This window comes from Onychomys torridus, chromosome 16 (assembly GCF_903995425.1).
Source record: "Onychomys torridus chromosome 16, mOncTor1.1, whole genome shotgun sequence".
NCBI lineage: Eukaryota > Metazoa > Chordata > Mammalia > Rodentia > Cricetidae > Onychomys > Onychomys torridus.
The window spans coordinates 48,626,230-48,650,922 of NC_050458.1; the positions used below are offsets into that span (position 1 = coordinate 48,626,230).

At 52.9% G+C, this 24,693-nt stretch overlaps 1 protein-coding gene across 3 annotated transcripts in view; it reads left to right on the forward strand.

The window, feature by feature from the left end:
• Window positions 1–24,693, forward strand: part of Mpped1 (metallophosphoesterase domain containing 1) — a 77,855-nt gene that overhangs the window by 46,004 nt on the left and 7,158 nt on the right. For all 3 annotated transcript variants that reach the window (XM_036208405.1, XM_036208403.1, XM_036208404.1), the window contains one exon: window positions 9,042–9,267. In XM_036208405.1, coding sequence (XP_036064298.1) covers window positions 9,110–9,267 — 158 coding nt within the window. In that variant the 5' untranslated portion in view covers window positions 9,042–9,109. The remainder of the gene's footprint in view (window positions 1–9,041; window positions 9,268–24,693) is intronic.

Sequence of the window (24,693 nt, forward strand, 5' to 3'; positions counted from 1 at the left end):
TGTGCTGGTTGGCTTTTTTGTTGATTTGACACATCTGGAAATGGGGAACCTCAGTAGAGAAAACTGCCCCCACCAGACTGGTCTATGGGAAAACCCGTGGTGCGTTTTCTTGATTAATGACTGATGTGGGAGGGGCCACCCCTGGGCAGGTGGTCCAGGGTCCTATAAGAAAGCAGGCTGAGCAAGCCGGGAGAACAAGCCAGTCAGCAGCACCCCTCCAAAGTCTCTGCTTCAGTTCCTGCCTCCAGGTTCCTGCCCTGCTTGAATTTCCGCCTTGGCTTCCCTCAGTGAACTGTGACCCAGGATACATAAGCCAGGTGACCCCCATCCCCATCCCTCCAGGTTGCTTTTAGCCTGTGCTTTATCGTAGCAATAGGAAACCCAGTGAGGACACCAGCTCTCCTGAGACCACCATAGGTCTTTTGTGAATGTGCCTGGGCCATGGCTCCTGGGGGTACAGGGGGCCCACAGACTCCCTCCATCTGTGGGGAGCCTTATGAAGGGGTGTAGAAGCATAGACACCCTTCATCCTGACGTGGCCCACACTGTGGTAGCACTGGAAACCTACAATTGAAGATGGCTAGGACTGAATGTCCCTGTTTGAAAAACATTTCCCAGGGAAAACAAATGTTGGAAAGTTAAACATTTGGGCTATTAGTGCGGAACAGAAGAAAAACCGCATTTGCCTTTTAAATATGGGCACGAGTGTGGCACAGTGGTTCCAGAAGCATCCCACGCAGGACCCGCACGAGCCATTGGTGCCTGCTGTAGGGCCAGCCTTCAGTCGAGAAGAGTGGTTGCTGTACCAGCCCACCTCCACCCACAGCGATGGCTTTGCAGCAGGAAGCTGAGGGTGAGTGCGGGTCCCTGAGCCTCTGCGTACCCTGGGCAATGCTGGGACTCTTGGGAGCCTCTGATTTAACCTCCACTGTCTTGGCTCCCATTTCTGGGCTGAGTGGTGGATTACAGTACTGAATTCCCCAGAGAACCCTGAGATCTGATACAATCAGCTGATGTCCAGGATGTGTCCAGGATCGGCTTTTCTGTGCTCTGATATATTGACACCTTGGAGTCTCACCGGCTGCAGGGTTGGACTTGGCCAGGTTCAGCAGCAGCCTTCCATAGGCAAACCAAACACACCACCCCTTTGTGGGGCTCTCAGCTGGGACGTCTCTCCACTTACGCTGATTACCCGAGGTGCCATACTGTGAGGAACAGCTCCTGTGCCCCAGAATGAGCCACTGCTGAGACTCTTGTCCACATTTCTACTTCATCTCCGACAGGCTGAGCTTCCCTGTGGGTCCTGGGGCGGCATGGTATGCTTCTTGCACTTAAGCGTGCCCTTTGCACTTCTGTCTTATACGGCTGATAGACCAAGTTGGGGAAAACTTGTGACTCTGTGTCTTCACTGGCACACGATGAGCTTAGTGAGCATCCGGGTTACAGGTGAGGGTGCTGAAGGCCCCTCTTTGATCAGCCAGCCAATGGGAGGTAGAGATGGGATTGTACTCCACAGCCTGGTACCCGCCCTCCTGCCTTCCTCTGCATGCTGGGGACTATGGTCCTTGCTTGCAAAGGATGTCAAGATGCATCAAGTATACATTGCTAATCCTGGTGCCTGGCCCAGAGAGGTCACTGAAGGACTGCAGGCATATCCTCTGTCTCTCGTGCTCTCCTGCCTGTCCAGGTCACAAATGGGATTCCCTTCTCCTTACATCACTGGCCTACATAGTCCACACTGCGTGCATGGCCTTATGACTTGGTGGTCGCTGGCAGATTGTTGCTGATTTCAGAGCTAGCTTTTTCCCAGTGTTCCCCTAGACTGTGCACCACGCTCATCCGTCTGCTAACTTGAATCTCCCAGACATTGGCAAGCATCTAAACACAGAACTGTCAGCGACGCACTAAAAATGCAATCAGAGATCATTACACCGTCCCTTCATCCCGCCCCCCCTCTGCTGTGTTCTGTGAGACGGGGAATGGGCAGGAAAAAAAGCAGTAAGTGGGTATTTTCCTCATTGTCATTGTGTTTAGAGCACAGTAAAACTCCTGCTGGGTGCAATGCGCCACTCCTGGACCAGCACTGATAGCTCAGATATATGCAAGCCTCTCATTGAGTGTGGAGATCATGCCGTGTGGAGGCAGTACTTCCTCTGGGATGGGACATGTTAGCAGTAAAGGATGGTAACGTCTTTGGAGGGAGATTAATGTCAGGACTTAGGAAGCAGGCTCCCCCAGGGGTCCCCCAGCAGGTTCTGTGCACCCCAGCCGGCTGTCCCTGGAAGCTTTGTGTAGGTGCTCTTGGACTCCATGCCTCTGGCAAGTGAAAAGGAAAAATCACACGTCATCCTCATCTACTCTCCTGATTGACAGTTCATGGTCTCTTTACTCACTGAGAAACCCGCAGCTAGCAAATGCCAGGCTCTCAAGAGAGCTGGAAGAGGAAGGCAGCTTCTGGGTGGATAGCTGAGTGTCACCATGCTGACATGCTAGGGTGTGCCCACCAGTTCCGAAAAGCCAGGGGTAGAGGCTGGTTTTGAGGTCAAGGGTTGGGGCTGAGCATTCCTATGCACCCTGCAAGGCCACCTGGTTTGCCTCCTATTGTGGGGCTGATGATGTTCTTCAAACCACTGCCCTGTTCTTCTTGAATGTCCCCATGGCCTTCCTGTCTCTCAGAAACCACCCTGGGACTCATCCCAGTAGAGACTGGCTGCAGTGGTTTGAGCAAGAATAGCCCTGATAGCCTCACGTATCTGAATGCTTAGTCACCAGAGAATGGAACTCTTTGATGGGATTAGAAGGATTAGGAGGTGTGGCCTCAGTGGAGGAACTGCATCCCTGGGAGTGGGCTTTGAGGTTTACAAAGCCCATGTCAGGCCCAGTCACTCCCTGCTGCCTTCAAGTCAGGATGTAGGACTCTCAGCTCCTTCTTCAGCACCATGTCTGCCGGCACGCTGCCATGTTCCCTGCCATGATGATCATGGACTGAACCTCTGAAACTGTAAGCCAGCCACAATTCAGTGCTCTCTTTTGTAAGAGTTGCCTTGGTCATGGTGACTCTTCACAGAACAGAACAGGGACTGAGACACTGTCATCAGGACACTGTCTGAGCAGGAGGCCAGGGTTCAAGTCCTAGGTCTCCACTGTCTCACTGTGTGACCTTCAGCAACTCCGTGTCCTTCCTGAGGCTTGGCTTTCTACACTATCCCGCAAAGGGCATGGACCTCTGCAGGTCACTAAACTGCTCCAATCATCATCTTTGGGGCCTTAGAAGAAAGTCTTCCAGGGGCCGCTGCACAGAAGGCCTGGACTCGAGTTTCTAGAAGAGTCCAACGTCAATGAAGAACATGAGCTTCTGGCCTAGCGTGCATTTGGACGGGCTGACCAAAGCCTCAGCTGCCTCTGGGCCGAGGAAGACAGGGAAGAAGAAAAGGCATTTGGACTTATCTGCCACCTGGAGCCTGACCAGCAGCTATCTGAGCCACCCACTCCCTCGAGCTGCCCCCAGCTGAGACCTTCCAATGGCTGCCTCTTTATGGCTTCCTGCATGTTCCATTCCTGGTTCCACAGGGTGACAGGGTGACCTTGTCTTAGATGGTGTGTCCTAATCATTTCCACCTATGCTTGTGGAACATCTCTGCCCCTGGGGGTCATGCTCCTTTCTGGGCACTGGAGGCTCCCTGGCTGTCAGACCTCTTGTCTGCTGTGGGTGGAAGGCAGGGGTTTGCATTGGCTGGGCCCTGGGGTGAGGTATACTCACTTCTCTGTGTGCAGGTAGAGGGTGGGAAGGTGGTGCTGCCCAGGAATGCTTTTGCCACGAGCTTCTGGAATCTTAAGCACACTCAGATTGGTGAGAGGCTCTGGGTTGTGGGACTGGAGGACAAACCCATGACAAGGGGTCATAACCCTAGAACAGGGGAGGGGGCTTCGCCCAAGTCAGCGATGACCAGGCCATTGAAGAGCCTTAGTTCGGCCTCCATTCTTCCCATCTGCCACAGACGGACGGTTAAGATGGATGAAGGAAGGAAGTCTGAAAGCTATCCCCTGGCAGGAACAGTTGGAGGGAAGGGAGGATCCAGAAAGATGGAGATCATTTTGATGGGAAGGAAACAGTCAGAGCTATCTCAGGGTGGACAGACTGATAAATGTATCCCTTCACCCATCTCTCCACTCACTATTTGTCTGTCTACCCACCCACCCACCCACCCATGCATGTAAAATCCATTTATACACCTTTCAATCACCCACCCTTACAATGTTCCCCACCACCCAATCATTTACTCATCCAACCATTCACCATATACTCTTTCACCCACCCACCTATCCACTCACCCATCCTCCCTCTCACTCCCTACCTACCCACTCATCCATTCACTGTCCACCCCTAATTATCCATCCAGCTACTCATTCACCCACCAGCTACCCACTCATTCATTTTATTTGGTCATCTATCTGCCCATCCATCCACCCACCCACCCACCCACCCATCCATCCATCCATCCATCCATCCATCCATCCATCCATCCATCCATCCATCCTCTTACCTTTCCCCCTACTTACCCACCCATTCACCCACCCACCTGCTGAGAGACCAGGTGGCATGACAGCTCAGAATGTACCTCCATGCTGTCATATGTGCCACGTGTCTGCTGCCCTCCATGTTTTTCAGTCCCTCAGTTGCTGACTTGTCTTAGGCTTAGGCAAGCCAAACCAACGTCCTCAGATGTCAAAAGGGAAGGAAAACGCTTAGAGTCTGTGGAGGTCACAGGCAGCTGGTGAACTGCCAAGTCCAACTGACCACCCAGACAGATGTACTCATAGTGAGACCTCCATCTTGTTGATGGGAATAGGTATTCCACCCTGGGAAGGTACAGCTCTGGCCTGGGTGTGGGAGGTACTTCTTTGTGCCCTGTCATAATCACTGGAGACTGTGTTCTTCAGCTCTCCTTGTCTGCTGGTGGGAACCTCTGAGGGGAGCGGACAGCTTCCCGCACACCCAGCCCCCCAGGGAGTCACCGTTGCAGAAGCAAATGGAATTGTGCAGTTGGTGTAATTTGCTGATTTGCTTAAGTAGCACCCCCAGTTAGAGACATGACAGGAATCCATTAGCATGGCTCCGCCCCCAGCTTCACGGGCACAGGAAGTGGGATGGATGGGTGGTGAGAAGTGGAAGCTAGGATGAGTCAGGGATGCAGGCAGCTAGTGGTGTCCCCCTGTCCATCCTGATGGATTCTCTTGTCATCTGGTCCGGTCCTTGTCCTTTACTTAGGGAAGGGCTGGTGAGGCTCCCAGGCTGACTCTGGTGGCCTTGAAGGACTCTGAGTCAGTGACCCAGAGGTACCGAGTTGGTCAGCACTTGTAACATTGCCCCTGCACCTGAGCCGTGGAGCCCCTCAGTCTCCTGGGTTTAGCTCCGAGGCCCTCAGATATGGAGTGGACTTGATGACATCTACCTAGGATGGCTCTGTGGGGAATCAAGATCTCGATGACACTCGGCAACTATCCAGGGGCAGGTGGTTTATCCTGCTCCTCTCTACCGCTCTGTCCACTCTGTCCGCAGCTCTGGCAGCCACCTGCACATCACTCAACTACAATGCTGCAGGTGGCTGTACTCACCAGACTTACTCTAGGAACAGAGATGGGTGGAGCTCACTCTCCTGATTCTGGGTCTTTCCACCAGGGGCTAGGTTGTAGTAAACCTCAGGATTGAGCTTGGGGGCTCCCATCTCCCCAGCTTCACTGGAAACTCCCAGGCCAGGGCTCCAAATGCCTATGTCAGTGGACAGCACCTCAAAATGAGTGAATTGGACTCTGAGATGATAGGACTGTGGGGACTGGAGCAAATGGGTGTCTTCATCCTGTCATAGTCAATACTTCATGACTGAACCAGGAGCACCACACATTAATAACAATGAAATAATAATAATGAAATAATAAGTGAAGTTTTATTGGGAATCTCTCAAATTTTTATTTCTGGCAACAAATTCAATTTAAAAGCAAAGTTGTACCAGGTTAAATATATCTGGGAGGAGGAGGGATAGGACTTGTAGCGTCTACAAATTCTGGCTCAGAGAAGTGAATCTGCTTTTCCTTTTGAATTCAAAAGTTTTTGTCCATTTTCATTCAATGTGTTCTGTGCTGCCAGAGATTTCTCAAGTGTTCCTGTTCCCATCTCATGTGTGAGGAAACCGAGGCATGGTGGGGTGCTAAGCCCCACAGGGGGTTAATGGTGGAACTGAGCTGTGGACTCAGACCTGTCCTGCTACCATGGCTTCCCAGAGCTGAAAAACAGGCTTGGGGGCATTGAGTCAGTGTACAAATCAGGGGTGTGAGCACCTCTGGGTTCCCCCACTGCCACACTGCTCTCACCAGACAGAGAGTCAGTGGCTGTACACAGCGCTTTGCCTTGACTGTCAGGCATTGGCTGAGCAGGTTGTATAGGTCTCAGGTAGGCGGGCTTGGGAAAGTTTGTCATTGAATTCTAGACTGTTGTGTTGTGTCAGGGGAAGCTGGGGAGTTCATGCTGGAGAATCCCTTTTAAGAACTTTCCGCTCAGGCAAAATACAGAAAAGAACTTCAGGATGAGTCAGTGAAGAGCAAAGTCCGTGTTTATTAGGAGATTTGAGAGTGTGTCTATGGGCATGTGAGTGCAGCAATGACAGAGGCCAGCAGAGGGCATCAGGTCCGCTGGGGCTGAAGTCATAGGCAACTGTAAGCCTCCAGATGTGGGTGCTGGGGACAGCACTGAGGTTCCCTGGAAGGGCCGAAGCATTTTTTAACTGCTGCACCATCTCTCCAGCCCCTAGAAGACATTTTGACAGTTTTAAGTATGGGTATTAGAGAGGGGTGTGTAACTTGGGAAAAAGATAGTGTGCAATACTGTACCCCAGGTGTGGGTATGTGCTAGGAGGCAGAGAGATGGAGAGGGAGAGAGAAAAGAGTGGGGGAGAGGGAGGAGGGAAGGAGAGAGAGTGAGTTGACCTTAACTGTCTTGGTGGTAGTCATGTATATGATTTAGCGGCTTCTGAAGTTGCATCTCCAAAGGCTTCTAAGGGTCTCTCTCTCTCTCTCTCTCTCTCTCTCTCTCTCTCTCTCTCTCTCTCTCTCTGACTTCAGAGGGTGGTTTCTGAAATACAGCGGATAGGATTATGGTTGCTAAGGTAAGGCCCTGGGTCACAAGGGTTACATAGGGAGTTGAGAGTTGTTTTCACTGTGAACAAAGTTAATCGCCTTGTTAGTGAGATTCCCAGGAAACTGCAGGTCACACACGGAAAGAAATAAGGGCATGTTCCAGATCACATGCACAGGCTTTGAGCACAGCTTGCTGCCACTTTAACATGATTTGAAGTATAGCTATGTGGAGGGAACACTGATTCTGTGGGCAACCTTGATGCTCAGCTGTCAAGAAGCTTTAAGCAGACCCGATGGGTGAGGGGCTCCTTCCCATTCCCCTGTCCCCTGAATTTTTCACCTTTCTGTCTTGCCTGGGTTATGCAGCAGTGAGTGTGTGGAGTCACATGGTATCACATATCACAAGGCCCTAAGCCTGATCTGCCTGTCCTGGCTCTCATCTGAAGCTGGGACCAGCCTTCTTCCCAGAATGCATATGGCGGCTAAGTCTCAACAGGGTTGTTGAACTGATTCCAGATCCTGAGTGTGGGTTACTCTGAAGACAGGCAGCAGACCAAACTTGGTTCTTCTGGGAATGCTCACACATAGGTTGCATGTGTATTTGCATTTGCATTTACAAATTTGCATTTGTGTGTGTGTGTGTGTGTGTGTGTGTGTGTGTGTGTGTGTGTGTGTGTGTACGTAGGCCAGAGGTCAGTCTCCAAGTCATTCCTCTGGCATTCTCTGCCTTGATTTTTAAATTTTTTTGTGGGCAGGATGTATCATTGACCTGGAGCTCATTAGATGGGCTAGACTGGCAAGCCGGTGAGCCCAGGGACCGACCTCTCTCCACTTCCTCAGAACTGGGATTACAATTGTGTGTGTGCTACCAGACCTGGATTTAAAAACAACACAACAGCATGGGTTCTGGCGCTGCAGCAAAGCAAACAATCAGTTAAACTATCTCCACAGCCCAACATCTCATTTTTTATCTAAGCCAGGGCTTCCCAAGCCGTCACAGTTCCTGAGTGGAGCAGCCCAGAGGGCTGAGAAGTGTGGAGCCTGGGCATGGAGAATGGCTGTAGGTGGGCACTGCCCTGTCCCTCTGAGGCTGTTACCCTCTTTGTTTTTTTTTTTTTGTAACTTGTTCCTATCTATCTATCTATCTATCTATCTATCTATCTATCTATCTATCTATTTCTATCTATCTACCTATCTATCTATCTATCTATCTATCTATCTATCTATCTATCTATCATCTATCTATCTATCTACCTATCTACCTATTTATTTTGAGACAGGGTCTCTGTGTAGTCCTGGCTATCCTGGAACTCACTTTGTAGACCAGGCTGGACTTGAACTCCCAGAGATCCGCCTGCCTCTGCCTTCTGAGTGTTGGGATCAAAGGTGTGCACCGCCACCACCTGGCTTGTTTTTTGTAACTTGATTGTGTGGTTCTCAATGTGAACTTTGCAGATGTCCAACCCATAGTGTTATTTTGACTGTGAATTCCACGTTGGTGCTGCTGGGCACTGGGGTTTTCCCTGAGTATAGCGTCTCTGAACCTGGGTTTTCCAAAGAAATTGCAGTAACTGTTGGGATGTGTAGGCTGAGGAGCCCAAGAGAGAGAGGCTGAGAGACTTGGTGGTAGCCTGGAAACAGAGAGGGTGAGGCTGGTGCTTGTGGCTTAGGTGCTAGAGAGGACCCTGCCCTTGTGCTGAAGGACTGATGGTCCGTGGTGGCCTAGGCAGGCAGAGCCAGGGCCTGTGATCAGAGGGGTGGCTGCCTCCTCTTATTTGGAGCACAGGATGGGGCCAGGGGGACATCCTTGCTGAGGAATTATAGTGGCTGTTTCCAGCTCTCTCCTTTGGTGGCTCTGTAGCTTCCAGAAGGGCTGCCAGCAGCCTGCTCTGTGCGTGTCCATCCCACAGGCAGCCTGCCCTACGAGTACAAGATCGTGATTGCGGGCAACCACGAGCTGACCTTCGACCAGGAGTTCATGGCTGACCTTATCAAGCAGGACTTTTACTACTTCCCATCTGTGTCCAAGCTGAAGCCGGAGAACTATGAGAATGTGCAGTCATTGCTGACCAACTGCATCTACCTGCAGGACTCAGAGGTCACTGTGCGTGGCTTCAGGATCTACGGCTCCCCGTGGTGAGTGTACCCTTCCCCCAACTTCACCACTGGTTACAGGGTTACCTTGAGAGAGTGGGTGGTGGGGACCCAAAGCTGAGGCTCAGGGCCAGTACAAAGCAGACAGAGGATCTGGGATTTGATTGCGTCCTTCCCACTCTCTGTCTGACTTCAGGCAAGTCATTGTTACCCCTGGGCCTCAGTTTCCCCATTTGGAGTCAAGGAATGGTAGCATCACTTACATCCTCTGCGCTATATACTGTTTTACATGAAGGCAGGTGCTATTGTCTCCGGCTGTCTCTGAGGTTCAGACAGGCAGGGGAGGGACTCCCTGGCTTTCAAACATCAAACACGAGCCTCGAGCACTAGGGAGCTTCCCTTTCTGCCTGTCTTCTGTCCTCCCACAGAACGGAGTGTGGTTGTGGGATCTACCTAACTGAAGAAAGGCCCTTTGGATCTTCAGGAGAATTCACTACGCACTTTGCTGAGGAGGGCAGCTGTTTGAAAACAATGTGTAGTGAATCCTTACTCTGATGGGGACACAGTGACCCACTGGGCCTTCTCTCAGAACTCACCTGGTTGAGTGGTGCTCAAGGTGACCAGGGGTCCAGACTATCTTTGTGATGTCTGTGTGTGTCCGTAACAATGGTATTGACTGTAATGGTGTTGCTGCTGACAACCATGGTAGTCATGAGGGTGATAATTTATAGTGATAATGGTGATGGTGGTTGTGATGGTGATGATGGTTTTGATGGTTTTGATGGTGATGATGGTGATGATGGTTGTGATGGTGATGATGATTGTGATGGTGGTGATGGTGATGATGGTGGTGATGGTGATAATGGTTGTGATGGTGATGATGGTTGTAATGGTGATGATGGTGATGATGCTGGTGATGGTGATGATGGTTGTGATGGTGATGATGGTTGTGATGGTGATGATGGTGGTGATGGTGATGATGGTTGTGATGGTGATGATGGTTGTGATGGTGATGATGGTGGTGATGGTGATGATGGTTGTGATGGTGGTGATGGTGATGATGGTGATGATGGTTGTGATGGTGGTGATGGTGATGATGGTGATGATGATTGTGATGGTGATGATGATTGTGATGGTGGTGATGGTGATGATGGTTGTGATGGTGATGATGGTGGTAGTAATAATAGTGATGTTGGTTATGATGATGTCATGATGGCAGCAATGATGATGAGAATGGTGATAATGGTGATGATGTTGGTGGTGATGAGGATGGTGGTAGTGATGATGAGCAGATGGTGAATAAGATGGTGGTGGTGATGCTGCTGGCTATGGCATCATGTCATTGGTCCATGGACCAAAGCCTCCACAATACTCTCATGGGTCTGATGTGTTATCTACTTTCTGCAAGTGGATAAATCTATTGACCCTTGAGTGGCCATAGGGTGTGAAGTGGTAGCTGGGTAAGAGGAGGCTCTCCAGAGGAGGTGGATGACCCCAGCCTCAGGGGGAGACAAGGACTCGCACAGACAGGGAGGCAGAGGCACTGACTGGGGACACAGGTGCCTGCAGGGTGAAGAGCCTTGCAAACAGCACATCTGGGAAACCCAGGGCTGGCGTGTTTAATGACCCCTGGTGATTTGAGGCTGAGGTGGGTTAAGGACTTTGTCTGGATCTTAGAAAGCCCAGGAGAGAGGGGAGGTGCCAGCCTGACCCATTCTCCAGGAGGAGCCTGCTGTTTCTGCCCGGGGCTTGTGGTGCTCAAGGGTTTGATGTACTCTACTGGTGTCTGTGACGGTTCTTTGGCACTCAAGGATTCGAGGGACTTGAAATCAAGGGCAAGGAGGTGAGAAGGTGGCTGAGGCTGCCTGGCAGGCCACGGGGGCCAGTCTGGAGAAGGCTGCTCACACAACAGCTCATCTGGGAGGTGTGAGCAAAGGCTTGGCAACTGAGGCTGGCACAGTCTGGGCAGGGCAATGGTGGGGTGGGGCCAGCAGGGCGAGATGTGGAGGCTGTGTGTATGAGGTCAAGAATTAGGATCAGCTGTTTGCTCTGTGGTTCACAATCTGCCACACACACACACACACACACACACACACACACACACACATACACACACACAACATACACACGCCATACACCCTCACACACTATATACACTACACTACACACACACACACACACAACCATACATACACACACACTACATACACTACACACACACCATACACACACACACACACACACAAATCCCACCTTAAGAAAAGGTAAAGATTAGAGGCATGGCTTGGGAACCAAAAAAGTTGAGTTTAATTTTAGCCTCACATTTTGTGTGATCCTGGGTATCACTGGGTGACTTCTCTTTGCCTTAGTTCACTTTCTTACAGAGTGGAGGTGGCAGTGTGCCCTCCCCTCCTCCAGTGGGTGGCTGTAAGGTGTCAGAGGACTCCCCTGAGTTGCCATAATGCTCAGAGACTGGAGACCTGTTTTATTTGCTTGTCTTAGGGATGCCCTTCCTATATGGTCTAGTAATGAGGGTGAGGGGAATGGGGATATAGACAGGGCTCTCAAGGTCCCCCCACTCAGCAGCCAGGCTCCTCAGAGCTCCCCTTGATAATCAGCGGGGTGACTCGGTACTAGGGTGTGTGGTCCTCTGTCAAAGGGAGGTCACACCCCATCACTGAACTGGCCGTGAGGATGATGCCTGGGTGAGGCCAGCTGCCAATTCTGCTATTGTCCAGCTGCTTTGAGCTCCAGCCACCAGTGGCCCCCACTGTGGCTTTCAATGTAGACATTGAAAACTAGCCTCTCTAGTTCCTGGCTTCCCCCAGGCCCAGAGATCAAGGGGCCCTTTCTTCTTGACCCCAGACCTGTGTCAGCGGGAGCACAGGCTGGCCAGCACAGCAAATGAACAGGGTGTGTGGGGGGCAGTAAGCTGTGCAGTTGTGCTCATGAAAGGGCATGGTGGAACCCAGGATACTTCCTGTTGGAATGGGCTGTAGTACTGGGACTAAAGGAGGTGTGGCTGGGGGAGAGGGGCACTTAGATTTCTCAGCCTGGCTGTGCTTGGCCTGGTGACTTGAACAGTCCCAAGGCCATTCTGTGTTCAGAGTTCTCTGCTCGTTTCCTTGAGGTCATGTCACCTGGGGCTGGGAGCAGGTGACACACGGCCTGATAAACGGGCTTTCACCACACCTTCCACTGCTGGGAGCCGATTGCTTGGATCTGCTTCTGCGGTGTCGCAGAATTAGTCCTGAGAGCGGTCCCCTCCCCTCTGACATCCACACGCAGGGGAAGCTGGGTCTCTGGCAGTGTGTCTCAAACACGGGCTGAGACAATCAAGGCAGCACCATTCTAGGCAGCCTCTCTGGTCCCACTGTGTCATGGGAAGATGCTGCCGCTGCATTATATTGGGGCTTGAGGTCTGTCTGGATGAAGGAACAAGGGAGGCGCCATCAGTGGTGCCATACATGGTTCTTGTAACACATGATCAAGGACGCATCCTCAGAAGGGTGTTAGCTCTATGCCAGCTGAGGGTTAGCCTGGCAGCCACCCCCATTTTATAGATGGGCAAGAAGAGGTTCAGGTAAGCATATGGCTCAGCCAGGGTTACCAAGGCAGAGGTGCCCCAGGCTCCTGGTGAGCTCTGCCCTTTCTGAAGTTGATATCATGCAGTATTTTCCTAAGTATCACTTGGATGCCCCAGGGGGCATGGAGGCCTGAGAATCATTCTCCTGGTTCAACAGTATGAGTCTTGATTGAGAGCCTGGCACCCATTGAGCCCCTGTGGGCATGGTGAGAACCCAACCATTGTGGGTACTGCTGTCTGGTGTTCCTACCCTGGTGGCAGATGGCAGTCAGCTGCTGTCCCATGATTCAGGAAGAAGTCCTGGGAGTTGGGGTGTGGGGGAAGCACCCATGGAGAGAACTGAAGAGATCACAGCGCTAAGGAGATGGGAAGGGAGTGGTTTGTTATAGGCAAAGACCACGAGGCTGGAGAGGGTGCCAGGCTTCTGGGCACTGTAGCATTACTTCCAGGCTCTGGGTGGGTCACAGTAAGAGACAGAAACCACAGACTGGGCAGCCAGAGCCTCTACCCCTGGGTCCTTGGCTGGCAGCCTTGCCCTGCTTTCCTCCAAGCTATTGGGAACCAGGCTTTCCAGAGTCACCTCCCTCAGTGTCCCTCCAGGGAGGGAGTGCTTGAGGACCACTGTTGAGATGGATGGTTGGGACCTGCTGCCTCCCTGTGGCTCTTTATCAAGAGAGCTTTATGGACCCAGTCCCACTCTGTGCCTGTGCGCATGTGGGTGTACAGAGGGATGCTCACCCTAAGCTGTGTTACAGGTGACCCTCCTTATCCTCTGTCTCAGGAGGCCCTGGGGGCAGCCATCATGCCTCCGCTAGTGAGGCCTCTGTCACATCCCAGCTCTGCCACTGAGCTGCAGAAGCATTGGCCAAGCTGTAGAGCTTTCCTGAGGCCTGTGTATGGCCAGGGAATGTGATGATGTCACAGGTCACAGGATAGGGATGTTCATTACCCTTCCAGGTCCCTTGGTGGAGAAGGGACCCACTGTAGCTGGTGTCTCTGGGATGCTAGAAGCCACATACATGGAAGTGGAATAAACCAGCCCTTACACATGTGTTCATAGCTTAAGAACCCTGTGGCCTGGCTATGGACTCCACCCAGACCTGGGTGAGGTGTGTGGGATGAAATCTCCTCAGGTGTATCTTGAGGTTTGAAGTGGACACACTCAATTTCTGGGCACCGGTCAGCTACCCCCAGGGCAGCTTATGATGGGACAGACTGACTGATGGTTATTGACACGCTCCAGACCAGCCTAATCTACAGTCAGTCCCTCATTGCTACTCTCTTCCCAGATGACTTTATCAAGTTCTTGATTAAAACTAAACAGAACGTGAGTGGCAGGGTTATTGCTTCTCCCTCCCTGGACACATTGGCTGGTGTGTGGCATTCAGGTATTCTTCAAAGCTTCAGAGGCCATGGCTGTGCCAACAGGGGGTTGGAGTGGACCACACAGCATTGGGGGGGGGGCAGTGATAAGCATGTCATCACCAGAGTGGGTGCAATATGAGAGCCCCTGCGGCTTTGACAAGGGGTGATCTGCTTGCATGAGCGGTCTGTAAGCAAGCAGAGATTGTGTGGAGCTCCTGCGCCCTCCCGCTTTTATGTGAGTGCTGGGGATCCGAACTCTAGTCTTCATGTTTTCACTAGCCCATCACCGAGTCACTTCCTCAGCCCTGTGTTCTCTTCAGCAAAGTCAGCTTGCCAAGTGATGTCCCCCGCCGGCAGCCGCTTACCTGTACCCCTGCCAACACTTGGTACCATAAGGCTTTAGGCTTTACTCACTCTTGGGTGGGTGCTGGTGCTGCGGTGGGGCTTGGCACGGGTCCATGGTTGCTGGCCGCCTACGTTCCTCTTTTCTGGAGCATTTATGCCTTTTGCCTAGTCAATTATTTAGGGCAGGGGTGGTCTGTCTTTTGGTTTGGGTGATGTGGGGATGAAACCCAGAATCTCATGCATGCTAGGCAAGTTCCCTTATCACCAGGTTGTCTCCCACCCCCCCCCCCCCCCCACTCCCCCCACCCCCGGCCAGCCCTGATTTTCTCTTTCTTACCGCTCCCTGGAGAGTCCTGGTGTGTTCTGAGTGGGGGATGAGTCCTTGGTCCCTGACACCTTTCAGATTGCCTTCCATCTTCTTGACCTGCCTTCTCCTCACTCACAGAGCCAATGAGATGAACAGAAGCTTGGATTGTGGTGTGATCAAACGTGTGAACTTTTCTTCCTGGCAAGTGCTTCCTTGGCTGACAGGGTCTTCTCTCCCCCTCCCTGCCCCCCCCCCCCCCCCCGCGCCCCATCCCCTCCAGAACCTTACTGCTGGCTTTTCAGGCCTGGGCATTGGAGCTGCTGGGAATGGTGGTGCTTGATGTGAGGTGTGTGGGGGATCCCCACTTTGTGTTTTTCCTTGTGCACACCCCTTGGCAGACACCATGAAGAGAAAATTTGTGCTCTGCTCTGACACCTTGACTCTGCAAGGGCCTGGGTCTCCTCTTGCCCCTCACCCAACCAGCTCATTCAGAACAGGATGGGGGTGTTGTGTGTTACCCTAACAACTGGTTTCTTCGATATCATCTCTGCTGGAACACTTGCAACCAGGTACCGCTTTCACACATAATCTCTATTTCTGACTTCAAAGCCTGATACGGAACCTGGCTTATGTTGATAAATGTTTCTCCAATGGATGAATGCATGAGTGGGAGTGGTCTTTGCAGTGAGGTCCCACTGCAGCCCCATCCTGGCCTGTCTGCTTGTGTGTGTGTGTGTGTGTGTGTGTGTGTGTGTGTGTGTGTGTGTGTGTGTGCATCTTTCTGTGGTCTCATCCCAGGTCCACTGCAGCCCCATCCTTGCCTGTCTGCCTGCCTGTGTGTGTGTGTGTGTGTGTGTGTGTGTGTGTGTGTGTGCATGTGTGTGTGCATCTTTCTGTGGTCTCATCCCAGGTCCACTGCAGCCCCATCCTGGCCTGTCTGCCTGTGTGTGTGTGTGTGTAGGTGTGTGTGTGTGCATCTTTCTGTGGCCTCCTCCCAGGTCCACTGCAGCCCCATCCTGGCCTGTCTGCCTGTGTGTGTGTGTGTGTGTGTGTGTGTGTGTGTGTGTGTGTAGGTGTGTGTACGTGCATCTTTCTGTGGCCTCCTCCCAGGCCCACACCAACTCCTCACTCGTTAGGCTCCTAGTCCACGCTGGACTCTGGACACCATGGTCTGACTGACCACCTCCTGTCTCAACACGCTGCCCACTCTTCCTAACACCCCCCACCCAAGGCCGGATGCCCGCTTCCCTGTGCCCTTGACCTGGGCCTGTCCTCCTCCAACATCTGGAAGGGAAAGAAGGAGCAAAAATCTGGGGAAACCCTCCCTCCCTCCAGGGCACATAGTGACTCTGTGGGACTTTGGACACTGTTGCTGGTCCCCTCAGCTACAGCTAGGCATATGTCCACCACCTAGAGTGGTTCTGGGGCGGAACTAACTCCAGGAAGAGAACGGAGTCAGTTTTTGCAAGATCCTACTTTTTTTTTTTTAATCCTGCATATATACCCTATTCATTTATGGGTTTTGGATGCATTTTTTTGTTCTCATTTAACTAAAAACGGCCTTGATTTAAAAAAGAGAGAGAGAGAGAAAGGAGTGAGGGAGAGAGTGGAATTGGCACGCAGCAGGCCCATCTGCTCTAATTACTTCTGGTATTTTGAAAGAAGGGCTCTAAACCTGCTGAGACACCGAACTTTGGGAAGCGGCTGCCGGGCCTGCGCCTGGGAGGCTGGGCTCAGATACCGATTCTGTGCTTGGCTGGGCTGTCTCCTGTCAGGGCTGGCCCCTGAGGCCCAAGGAGGGGATTTCTCTTGTCTCTAGGAACCAGGGCCTCAAGGGCCAGCTCTGCAAGGCTGGGCTTGCAGAGAACCCAGCCTGGTGTGTGGCTGCTAGCAATGTGGCAGTGGCTGGAACCTTGGCTCTGTGAGATGGTGTCTCAAGGAGTCCCCTTGCCCTTAGCATTCAAAGAGGCCAGATATAGACATTGCCTGGCACACAGTTGGTGTCTCATCATGCTGCTGGCTGTGGCCACACGGTATTGGGGCCAGGGATAATGAGAGTTGCTTTTACATAGTGGATAGCCACAGATAACACTCTTTCATTCAGGCATGGGACAGCGAGTGCCTGGTGGCCTCTGGGAGCAGGCCCGGGGTGGGCACGCATGTCATCTTTTCTGTCCCATTCTCCTAGTTTGTACAGTTAAGTAGGCCTGCTGCACAGCCTGGGGCAGGAATGGAGCAGCCTGGGAACTTTGTCTGTGATGGCGCTCAGGGAAGCCTGCTGATGTGACAGCTGTGTGTGTCTGTCTGTCTTATCACAGCCCCCAAGACAATTAGTGAGGTTCCCTCCGCTTCCCTCATTTTACAGAAGGCGCTGAGACTTGGGAAGTACGTTGATTTGCTACGAAGGAAAGCCCCACAAGGATCAAGGGGAGCTGGGCCAGGGTGGGAACTGTGTGCCCTCAGGACAGCCACAGTGAAGGGCTCCATGAATGCCGTTCACCAGGGGAAGAGCACAGCCCTGTTTGGTGCATAGCACAGTTTGGGGTATTGCCTGGTTTTGTGATGTTCTCCGAGGGACTTGCCTGCCTCAGTCTGTGAGTGTGCCCAGCAGGAGCTACCTTACATTGGTGTCTTGGCTTGGGACACCCTGACTGTGGGCTGAGGACCCATTGCTGGAGGTCTGGGCTCTGGAGTCTCTGGTAGAGGATGCTGCACTCTATCAGGGTGAGGTCTTTGTGGTCCACTCTTTTACTGAACCCCCCCCCCCCCTCCAGCTTGAAGAAGGTATGCCACACACCTGTTCTCCTCCTTGGCTTGGTAGCTTCTTGCTGTCTTACTGACTTTAAGGACTGTTCCCATGAAGTCCCTGCCCCCCCCACACACAACATTTGTCTTAGACTGTCTTGAATCTTTGGGTGGCGTTAGCCTGAGGTTATGGCCTTCATAGCACCCAGGCTGGTACTTGGTGGCTTTCCCCAAACTGCTCAGTTTGATCTTTGTCCTGATGGCACAGATGGGACTATGCCCTTTTGTGTCATGGGTGAGCTGGGGATGTGCAGAGATACTGAGGGACTGACTGGCCTGTGATCTCAGCGCCCGGAGGAGGCAGATATGTGGGTTGCTCTGCTCAGGCAGGGTGATAACTTCAGCTAGTGCTGATGTGGGTAGCCTCCCCCTGGCACTAGCCTGCCCTCTGGTGGTCCCTGTGGACAGCAGAATGGGGGGGGGGCTTCAGCTCTTGCATCCTGACCCTCCTGTGGCTGATCTGATTCTGCATATGAGAGGGGAGGCAGCTGCTGAGCACTGAGCCACAGGGGTGCCAGTGAGGCCACCCCAGTAATGTCTATCTGTGTCTTCAACCCACATGCCGTCAGGAGCCACATGTCTGTTCAGGGAGCTGTCACCATGACTGGGTAAGCTTAGATTCTTCCCAGGAAAACAAGGGCAACCTGTGATAGCCACATGGGAGCCAGCAGCACATGACACAGCTCAGGCCCCCAGAGACCCTGCCTGTCACCCGTGAGTGGGTCCACTGTGGCTCACCCTTTTCTCTCTCCTTCCTGGTACTCAGCATTCCAGGCCTGGCTTACTGTGTCTACAATGGTATTTGAGACAGGGAAAGACAGTCCTTGGCTTCTGGACCCTACTGAGCTGATTGTGCATATCTGCGCACATGTGTACATTCAATCCACATAGGCCTACACATATGTAATATAGTCAATAAACAAGCCTGTGTACACATTCAGGATATGCATACATGCCTGTACACACAAGTGCATACAAATACACGCATGTGTCCACATGCACAGCTGGACTAGGGATGTGCAAATAGGCACACAGTCACACACATTCAAATTGATATGCTTGATAGGAGTGGATTCTCAAGGACACACACACACACAAGCAAGCACACTCATGATCTACTCATGTACATGCACACATGTACAGGTGAACTCGGGAGGTACACTCTTAAGGACACATACACAAATGCACACACGCGCATTCACACACATGTGTGTGCACAAACACACATTTCCTTTCCCTTTTCCTATCCTTATCTTCGGTCTCTTTTCCGGAGCTGCTGCTTCCCTGTTGCCTCTGTCCTCTCAAGCAGGCTGCTGTGCGCCCGCTCACTCTCCCACTCAAGATTAACGTCTGAGACGAATCATCTGCCATCTCCGCACAGAGTCCCAGCAAAACAAAAGATGAGCGATTCCGCATATCGGAAGGGTGGGGAAAATTAATTAGGAACAACGAGGGACCCACTCTGCAGCTCCACACTCTCTGCTGCTGACTTGTTGGCTGCGGTTGTGGCCGCTGCAGCCCAGGTGCATGAGTGACAGACTTTGGACGCTGGGCGGTTGGTAGGACCCTGTCCACTCTCAGCAGCCTCAGGACATACTGCCTACCACCTATCCACTTCTCCCAGCCTCTGGCCTTAGCATGCCAGCACCCAGGGACTTAGAGGGGACAGCTGATTTAAGCGTCTCCCATAGTAGGAGGTGATGTCCCCAAGTAGATGAGAATTCTGGGCTTGGGAGCTATTGTCCTATCCCTGGTTTTCTCTGCTGTAAAAGGGGGTTACTGCCTAGCTGGGGTGCTAGGGGTGACTGGGGCTAGTGATAAGTAGCCACTTCATCCGAGATACTAATTAGCTGTGGCTGGCCCCTTGGGAGTGGCTTAGGAAACCTGTCTTTCAGGGGGCTGATGGGAACATCATACAGGCGAGTTGGCCCTTCAGAGGTGGGACCTGGGCAGGCCTTCCTCAGCTCCCCAATAGCTGCACCAGCCTCTAGGCTGGGAGGTGGCCTAGGGAACTGTTCTGTTGAGTCAGCACGGGAAGGCAAGACACCAGGGAGCCTCAAGAGGAAGGAATGAGAATTAGCAGACCTGCGGCAGGTCTCCTTGGTGTCTGAGGAGGGCTACCAGGAGTGCAGCTCTGTGCCCGAGTCCATCATGGAGGTAGTGAGGGTCCCTGGGGGTCAAGCTTTCCGAACATCAGAACGCAGGTAGCGACACTGGGATCCAGGTTCTTCCTTGTGAAATGGGCACACACTGCCACGGGGCAGGCCCTTGAGACGGGGAGGCAGCAGGAAGCTTAGCAGGTGGCAGGCATCCCTGCTAAAGTGGTTGTCCCTTTGGAGCTTGACTAGCAAGTCCTAGGGCAGGGATCCCACTAGGAGAGTGCAGAGGGGAGTGTGCAGAGGGGAGTGTGCAGAGGGGAGTGTGCAGAGGGGAGTGTGCAGAGGGGAGTGTGCAGAGGGAAGGGTGCAGAGGGGAGTGTGCAGAGGGGAGTGTGCAGAGGGGAGGGTGCACTAGGGAGGGTGCAGAGGGGAGTGTGCTAACACATACATACATTCTTTCATATCTGCAGCCAGGCAGAACACCAGCTGGCTTAGTCCAGTTTTTACTCAACTCATGTACTCCTTAAACAGACCTCCCCTAAGGGCCACCCAGGCTCAGTACTCTGCCGGATATAGGGGACACTGGACTTGTGCTGGAGGAGCAGACAACAGACCATCAAGGTGGGGATGAACCTGTGCCTAAGGAGGGAGGTGATCAGGGGACCCGTCTGGGAGAGATGGCCTTTGAGTTGGGCCTTATGAATACGGGGAGTTAGGAAGGACCTCTGATGTGGGGACAGCAGAGCAGAGAGTGACAGGCAAGTCCCCTCTGTTGTGGGGACCTGGGCTGGATTGTCTGAGTCAACGGGGGGGGGGAGGGGGTAGGTTCAAGGGTCCTGTGTCCTGAGGGCCGTGGGGAGCCATGGAGGGATCTGGAGGAGTCCCAGGGAGCCTGTGGGGGATTCAGGCTCATCTTTTCTGTTTAGTCAGCCTGAAGGCTCCAGGGAGCCTGTGGGAGCTGCTTGGGCAGGATGCTCTTCTGGAAGAGGGAGCTGGTGCGGGGCCACCCCAGGGGGTTCTTTGCGTCAGCCACCTGCTTGGACACAGGGTACAGGTGTCTGGGATCCTGGCCCAAGTCCTTTCTGCTCCTGTGTACCCTCACATATACAACTGCCTCCCAGCAGTTTCACCCCAACAGTTAACTGAGCAACTATATATGGAGGGTGATAATGTAGATGGGTGGTATTTTTATCATTTTGGGTTGGAAGAGGGAGTCTGGCTCTGGACTATGTCACTTAGGTGTGGCTCTGCACCCCAGCTTGTGTGTCTGTGGTAGCCATGGTGACACACACTCTGTGGATGCCCCCTCAGTGTTCAGGAATACCTGTGGCATCCAATGCCCTACACTCTAGGCCCAGGAAGTGGGTTCAGCCAGGGGTCACTCTACCCCAGCTGAACCCCAGGAAACATGCCCACTCCGGGCTGAATGCTTGCCTTGGGGAAGTAGGAACTGGTACTCGGCTTCAGCTGCTTGCTCTCCATGAGTGCTGGCAGCCTCACCATCTATCAGGGAACCCAAGCTCACGCTTCAGGGGAACCCCGTAATGATTGGCCATGAGGAGGTCATTTATATTGGCTAAGCGGACCTAATTAGGCTTGATCTGAAGGCTAGCAGAAGCACACAGAAAAGCTGTTAAGGGGTTAACCTCGGAGAGATTACGTTGTATTCAGCGCTCTGTTAAAGTTTGAATTAATTTTTCCCATGGGTTTGCTCACATTCTAATTTTCAACTAAATGAGACATCTGTTTCAGAAAAGGAAAATTTGCTCTGGTTGTCATGGCAACTATCATTCTGTAAGAAAATTATTCCAATGGTTACTTTAGAACAGAAAGACAGAGATTCAGGACATAAAGCCGCCTTCGGCTCAGTCGGAATTCTGATGGGCCACCCTCCCTGCCCATGAGGTGCCTTGGATGGTGAGGCCAGCAGCAGGTGAAGGTGGCGCCAGGCCCAGGTGTTAGGTTGTGGTGGAAGCTGGTCCAGGGGCTCTTGAGCACCCCAGTATCATGGCTTGAGCATTCATGGGTAGTATTCCAAAGTTGGATGGCAGTGAGGGCCGGGGCAGTGTGGGTGTGTCCTTCCTAGGAAATGTCAGGAAGCTGGCCATACAGAGAGCTGGTCACTATGACTGTTCACAGTGCTAGGCATTACTGGATATAAAGGATCAGTGCACCCCCAAACAGCACCCCAGGAGGCTCCAGTGCAGACTGTATACTGAAGATGGTCTCTCCTTTGTCTCCTGGGTCAGCAGCAACTGGTGGTGGCTGTGCCTGAGCCCTGATGGCCTAGAGGCTTCAATGTGGCCCCTGGAGTCTGCTCAGGCCTTGCTGACTGGCACAGCCACCCAGGCTTGCCCGCTATCCAGGGAAAACCCTTGCTGGAACCACCTCAGAAATATCTTCCAAAAATTTCCCTGCAGGCTCTGCCTCCCTCTGCTCCCCAATGCTAATGGTAGATAATGACATCAGGGGCATTGCCTATGTGCAGATATTCCCCCCGAGGTCTCCAGCCATATCCTTGTCGGCCCTTCTTCTTCCACGTTGCTCTTGGCAGGGCACAGCAGCTGCCCTCAGGGGTCAAGCCTGGGAGAGGTGAAGGGCCAGTTTGTGGTGGAATCAGTGTGACTCTGCTTGGATGCCAACCTGTCAGAGGGGAGCAGCCAGCCCCCAGTCCTCCAGGAGCTGAGGTCCTGCTGACTGCTGCCCAGGAGCAAGGCAGAAGCTTTGCGGGTTGGAGTGGGGGTCAGGTCCCATGGCCCACAGGCTAAGACAAAGAGAGAAGGAGAAACAGAGGACAGAGAGGGGAAGTGAAACAGTCTGGAGCTAGATGTCCTGCTGGGGTCTGCTTCACCACCAGGCTCTGTTGTGTGGTCCTGGGGTGTGGAATGGCCTCTCCGAGCATCCCCACAAGAGAGTCTGTCCAACTTTCCCTCCAGAGCAAGGCTCTGTGGCGCTGGGTGAGGGGAAGTTGGAAGGCAGGGGTAGCCTGGGCTGGGTTCCAGGGTCCCTGGGGTATCTGCTGTGTTTCCGAAAGCTAACCCCCTGCAGTGGCTCAGGACAAGGAACACTAAAGGGTACCTCTTCTCCACACTGATGAGGCCTTGTCCTGCCCGTGTAAATATTTAATGAGATTTTTGAAAAAATGAAACCTGTGTTTGGAAGACAGCACCAGACATACACTGCTTCCTGTCTTGAGTGCTGGCCGGACACTGAATGGTTTCCAGGCTGCTGTGGTCTTTCTGACTCACACCCCACCCCTTCAGCTGCACAGTTCTGAGAATCCTAGACAGTGATTCAGAAATTGCACAGCCCTTGGAATCTGTAGAGAGGGGCTGCCAGTGCCAACCAGGGCCATGGCAGAAAAGGACCCTTACCCTGCCCAGGGTGTGTGACTTGGGGGTGGGGTATAGGTAAAGCTCTGTCAGCCGAGGGGCCCCTTCCTGCTCTCAGGGTCTCTGCTCTTGCCGGCCATCCAAAATACAACTTGAAAAACCCTCCCCTAGATAAAGCCTTACACCCCGGCTTTGTGGGTGGCTTTTAGGAGTGGTCCACGGTGATGGCTGTGATGGTGATGATGGTGGTAGTGGGGGTAGTGGGGGTAGCAGGGACAATGCTACTGGTGGTGACAACAGTGATAGTGGCGTTAATGACAGGTGATGAGGAAGGTGATGGTGGTGGTGAGGGAGTTAGGGGTGTGATGGTGGAGGCAGAGGTGATAATGGCGATGGTTGTATGGAGGTGATGGTGGTGACGACGGAGGTAGTAATATGGATGGAAGTGGTGGCTGAGATGGCGGAGGCGGTGGGGATGGTGATGTGATGATGGTCCTGGCTAGGGTAGAGGTGATGGTGGTGACGGGGATGGTGATTGTGGATGTGGTGAGGAGGATGGTGGAGGTGATGGCGATGGAGGGGATGGGGATGGTGGTGCCATGCCAGAGCACCGAGTTCTCCTGGTTGAGCAGACAGGGCCACCTCCATTTCACAGAGAACTCCAGGCACAGAGCTCCGGAGGAGTCAGGTGTTTGTCAGTCGTGGTCAACCTCACTCTCTTAAAATTCACCCCTTGTTCAGGGTCACCTAGGTGGCAGGTGGTTGACTATCCTAACCCTAGTTTGACTCCAGAGTCCCCTTGAAGCTGTGTGTAAAATGTTCATGCATAAGTGTGTGTGTGTGTGTGTGTGTGTGTGTGTGTGTGTGTGTGATTTTCTTTCAGAATGCTTAGCTTTCTGCAGATGGACAGGAGCAGGCCTGAGGAAGCATGTCTGAGGGAGGAGGCATCTGACAGGGCCACCTTTGCCTGTGCTGCTCTTCCAGTGGCCAATCCCAGCCTAACCACTGCCCACTGGTGGGACACTTCCTGTGTGTGGGAGTCCTGTGGGGCAGGTGACCGAACATTCTGTACCTGGCTGGGCCTTGATCCCTGGTTCCCCTCTCATCTGCCTGAAGTGAGAATCATGGCCCCCATCCCAGGGTCAGGGCCACCTCCTCCACTGGAGGCTCTGGAGCCTGCTACAGTGAGTAGAAGCATCAGGAGGAGCCACAGCTGCCTCTCAATGCGCAGGGCTTAGGAGTCAGGGCTGGGTGGTGGTAGCTGGTGTGTGCTGCCTGGCTCTGGCGAGCTTCCCTGGAGGCTTGTGTGATGAGGAGCCAGCCTTAGCTTTGAGACGGGGAACCAGGTCTGCTCAGTGTCCTGACCACAGTGGCCAGAGAGCCCTCAGCACCATTCCTACAGCATTTATCTGCCTCCAGGGCTGGTGTCTGGCACAGAAAAAGGACCTTTGGATCCCCCAAATGACCCAGGGTGGCCACCCATCCTTCACACGCCCAAGTCCAACACTGCAGACTTGATGTTGAGAACAGGAGTTCTAGGTCACTCAGGCACCTTCCCTTTCTCTGTAACACCCCACAAAGACCTCAGTCTTACAGCTCAGAGTCTATCAGGAGAGGACTGGGAGTTCC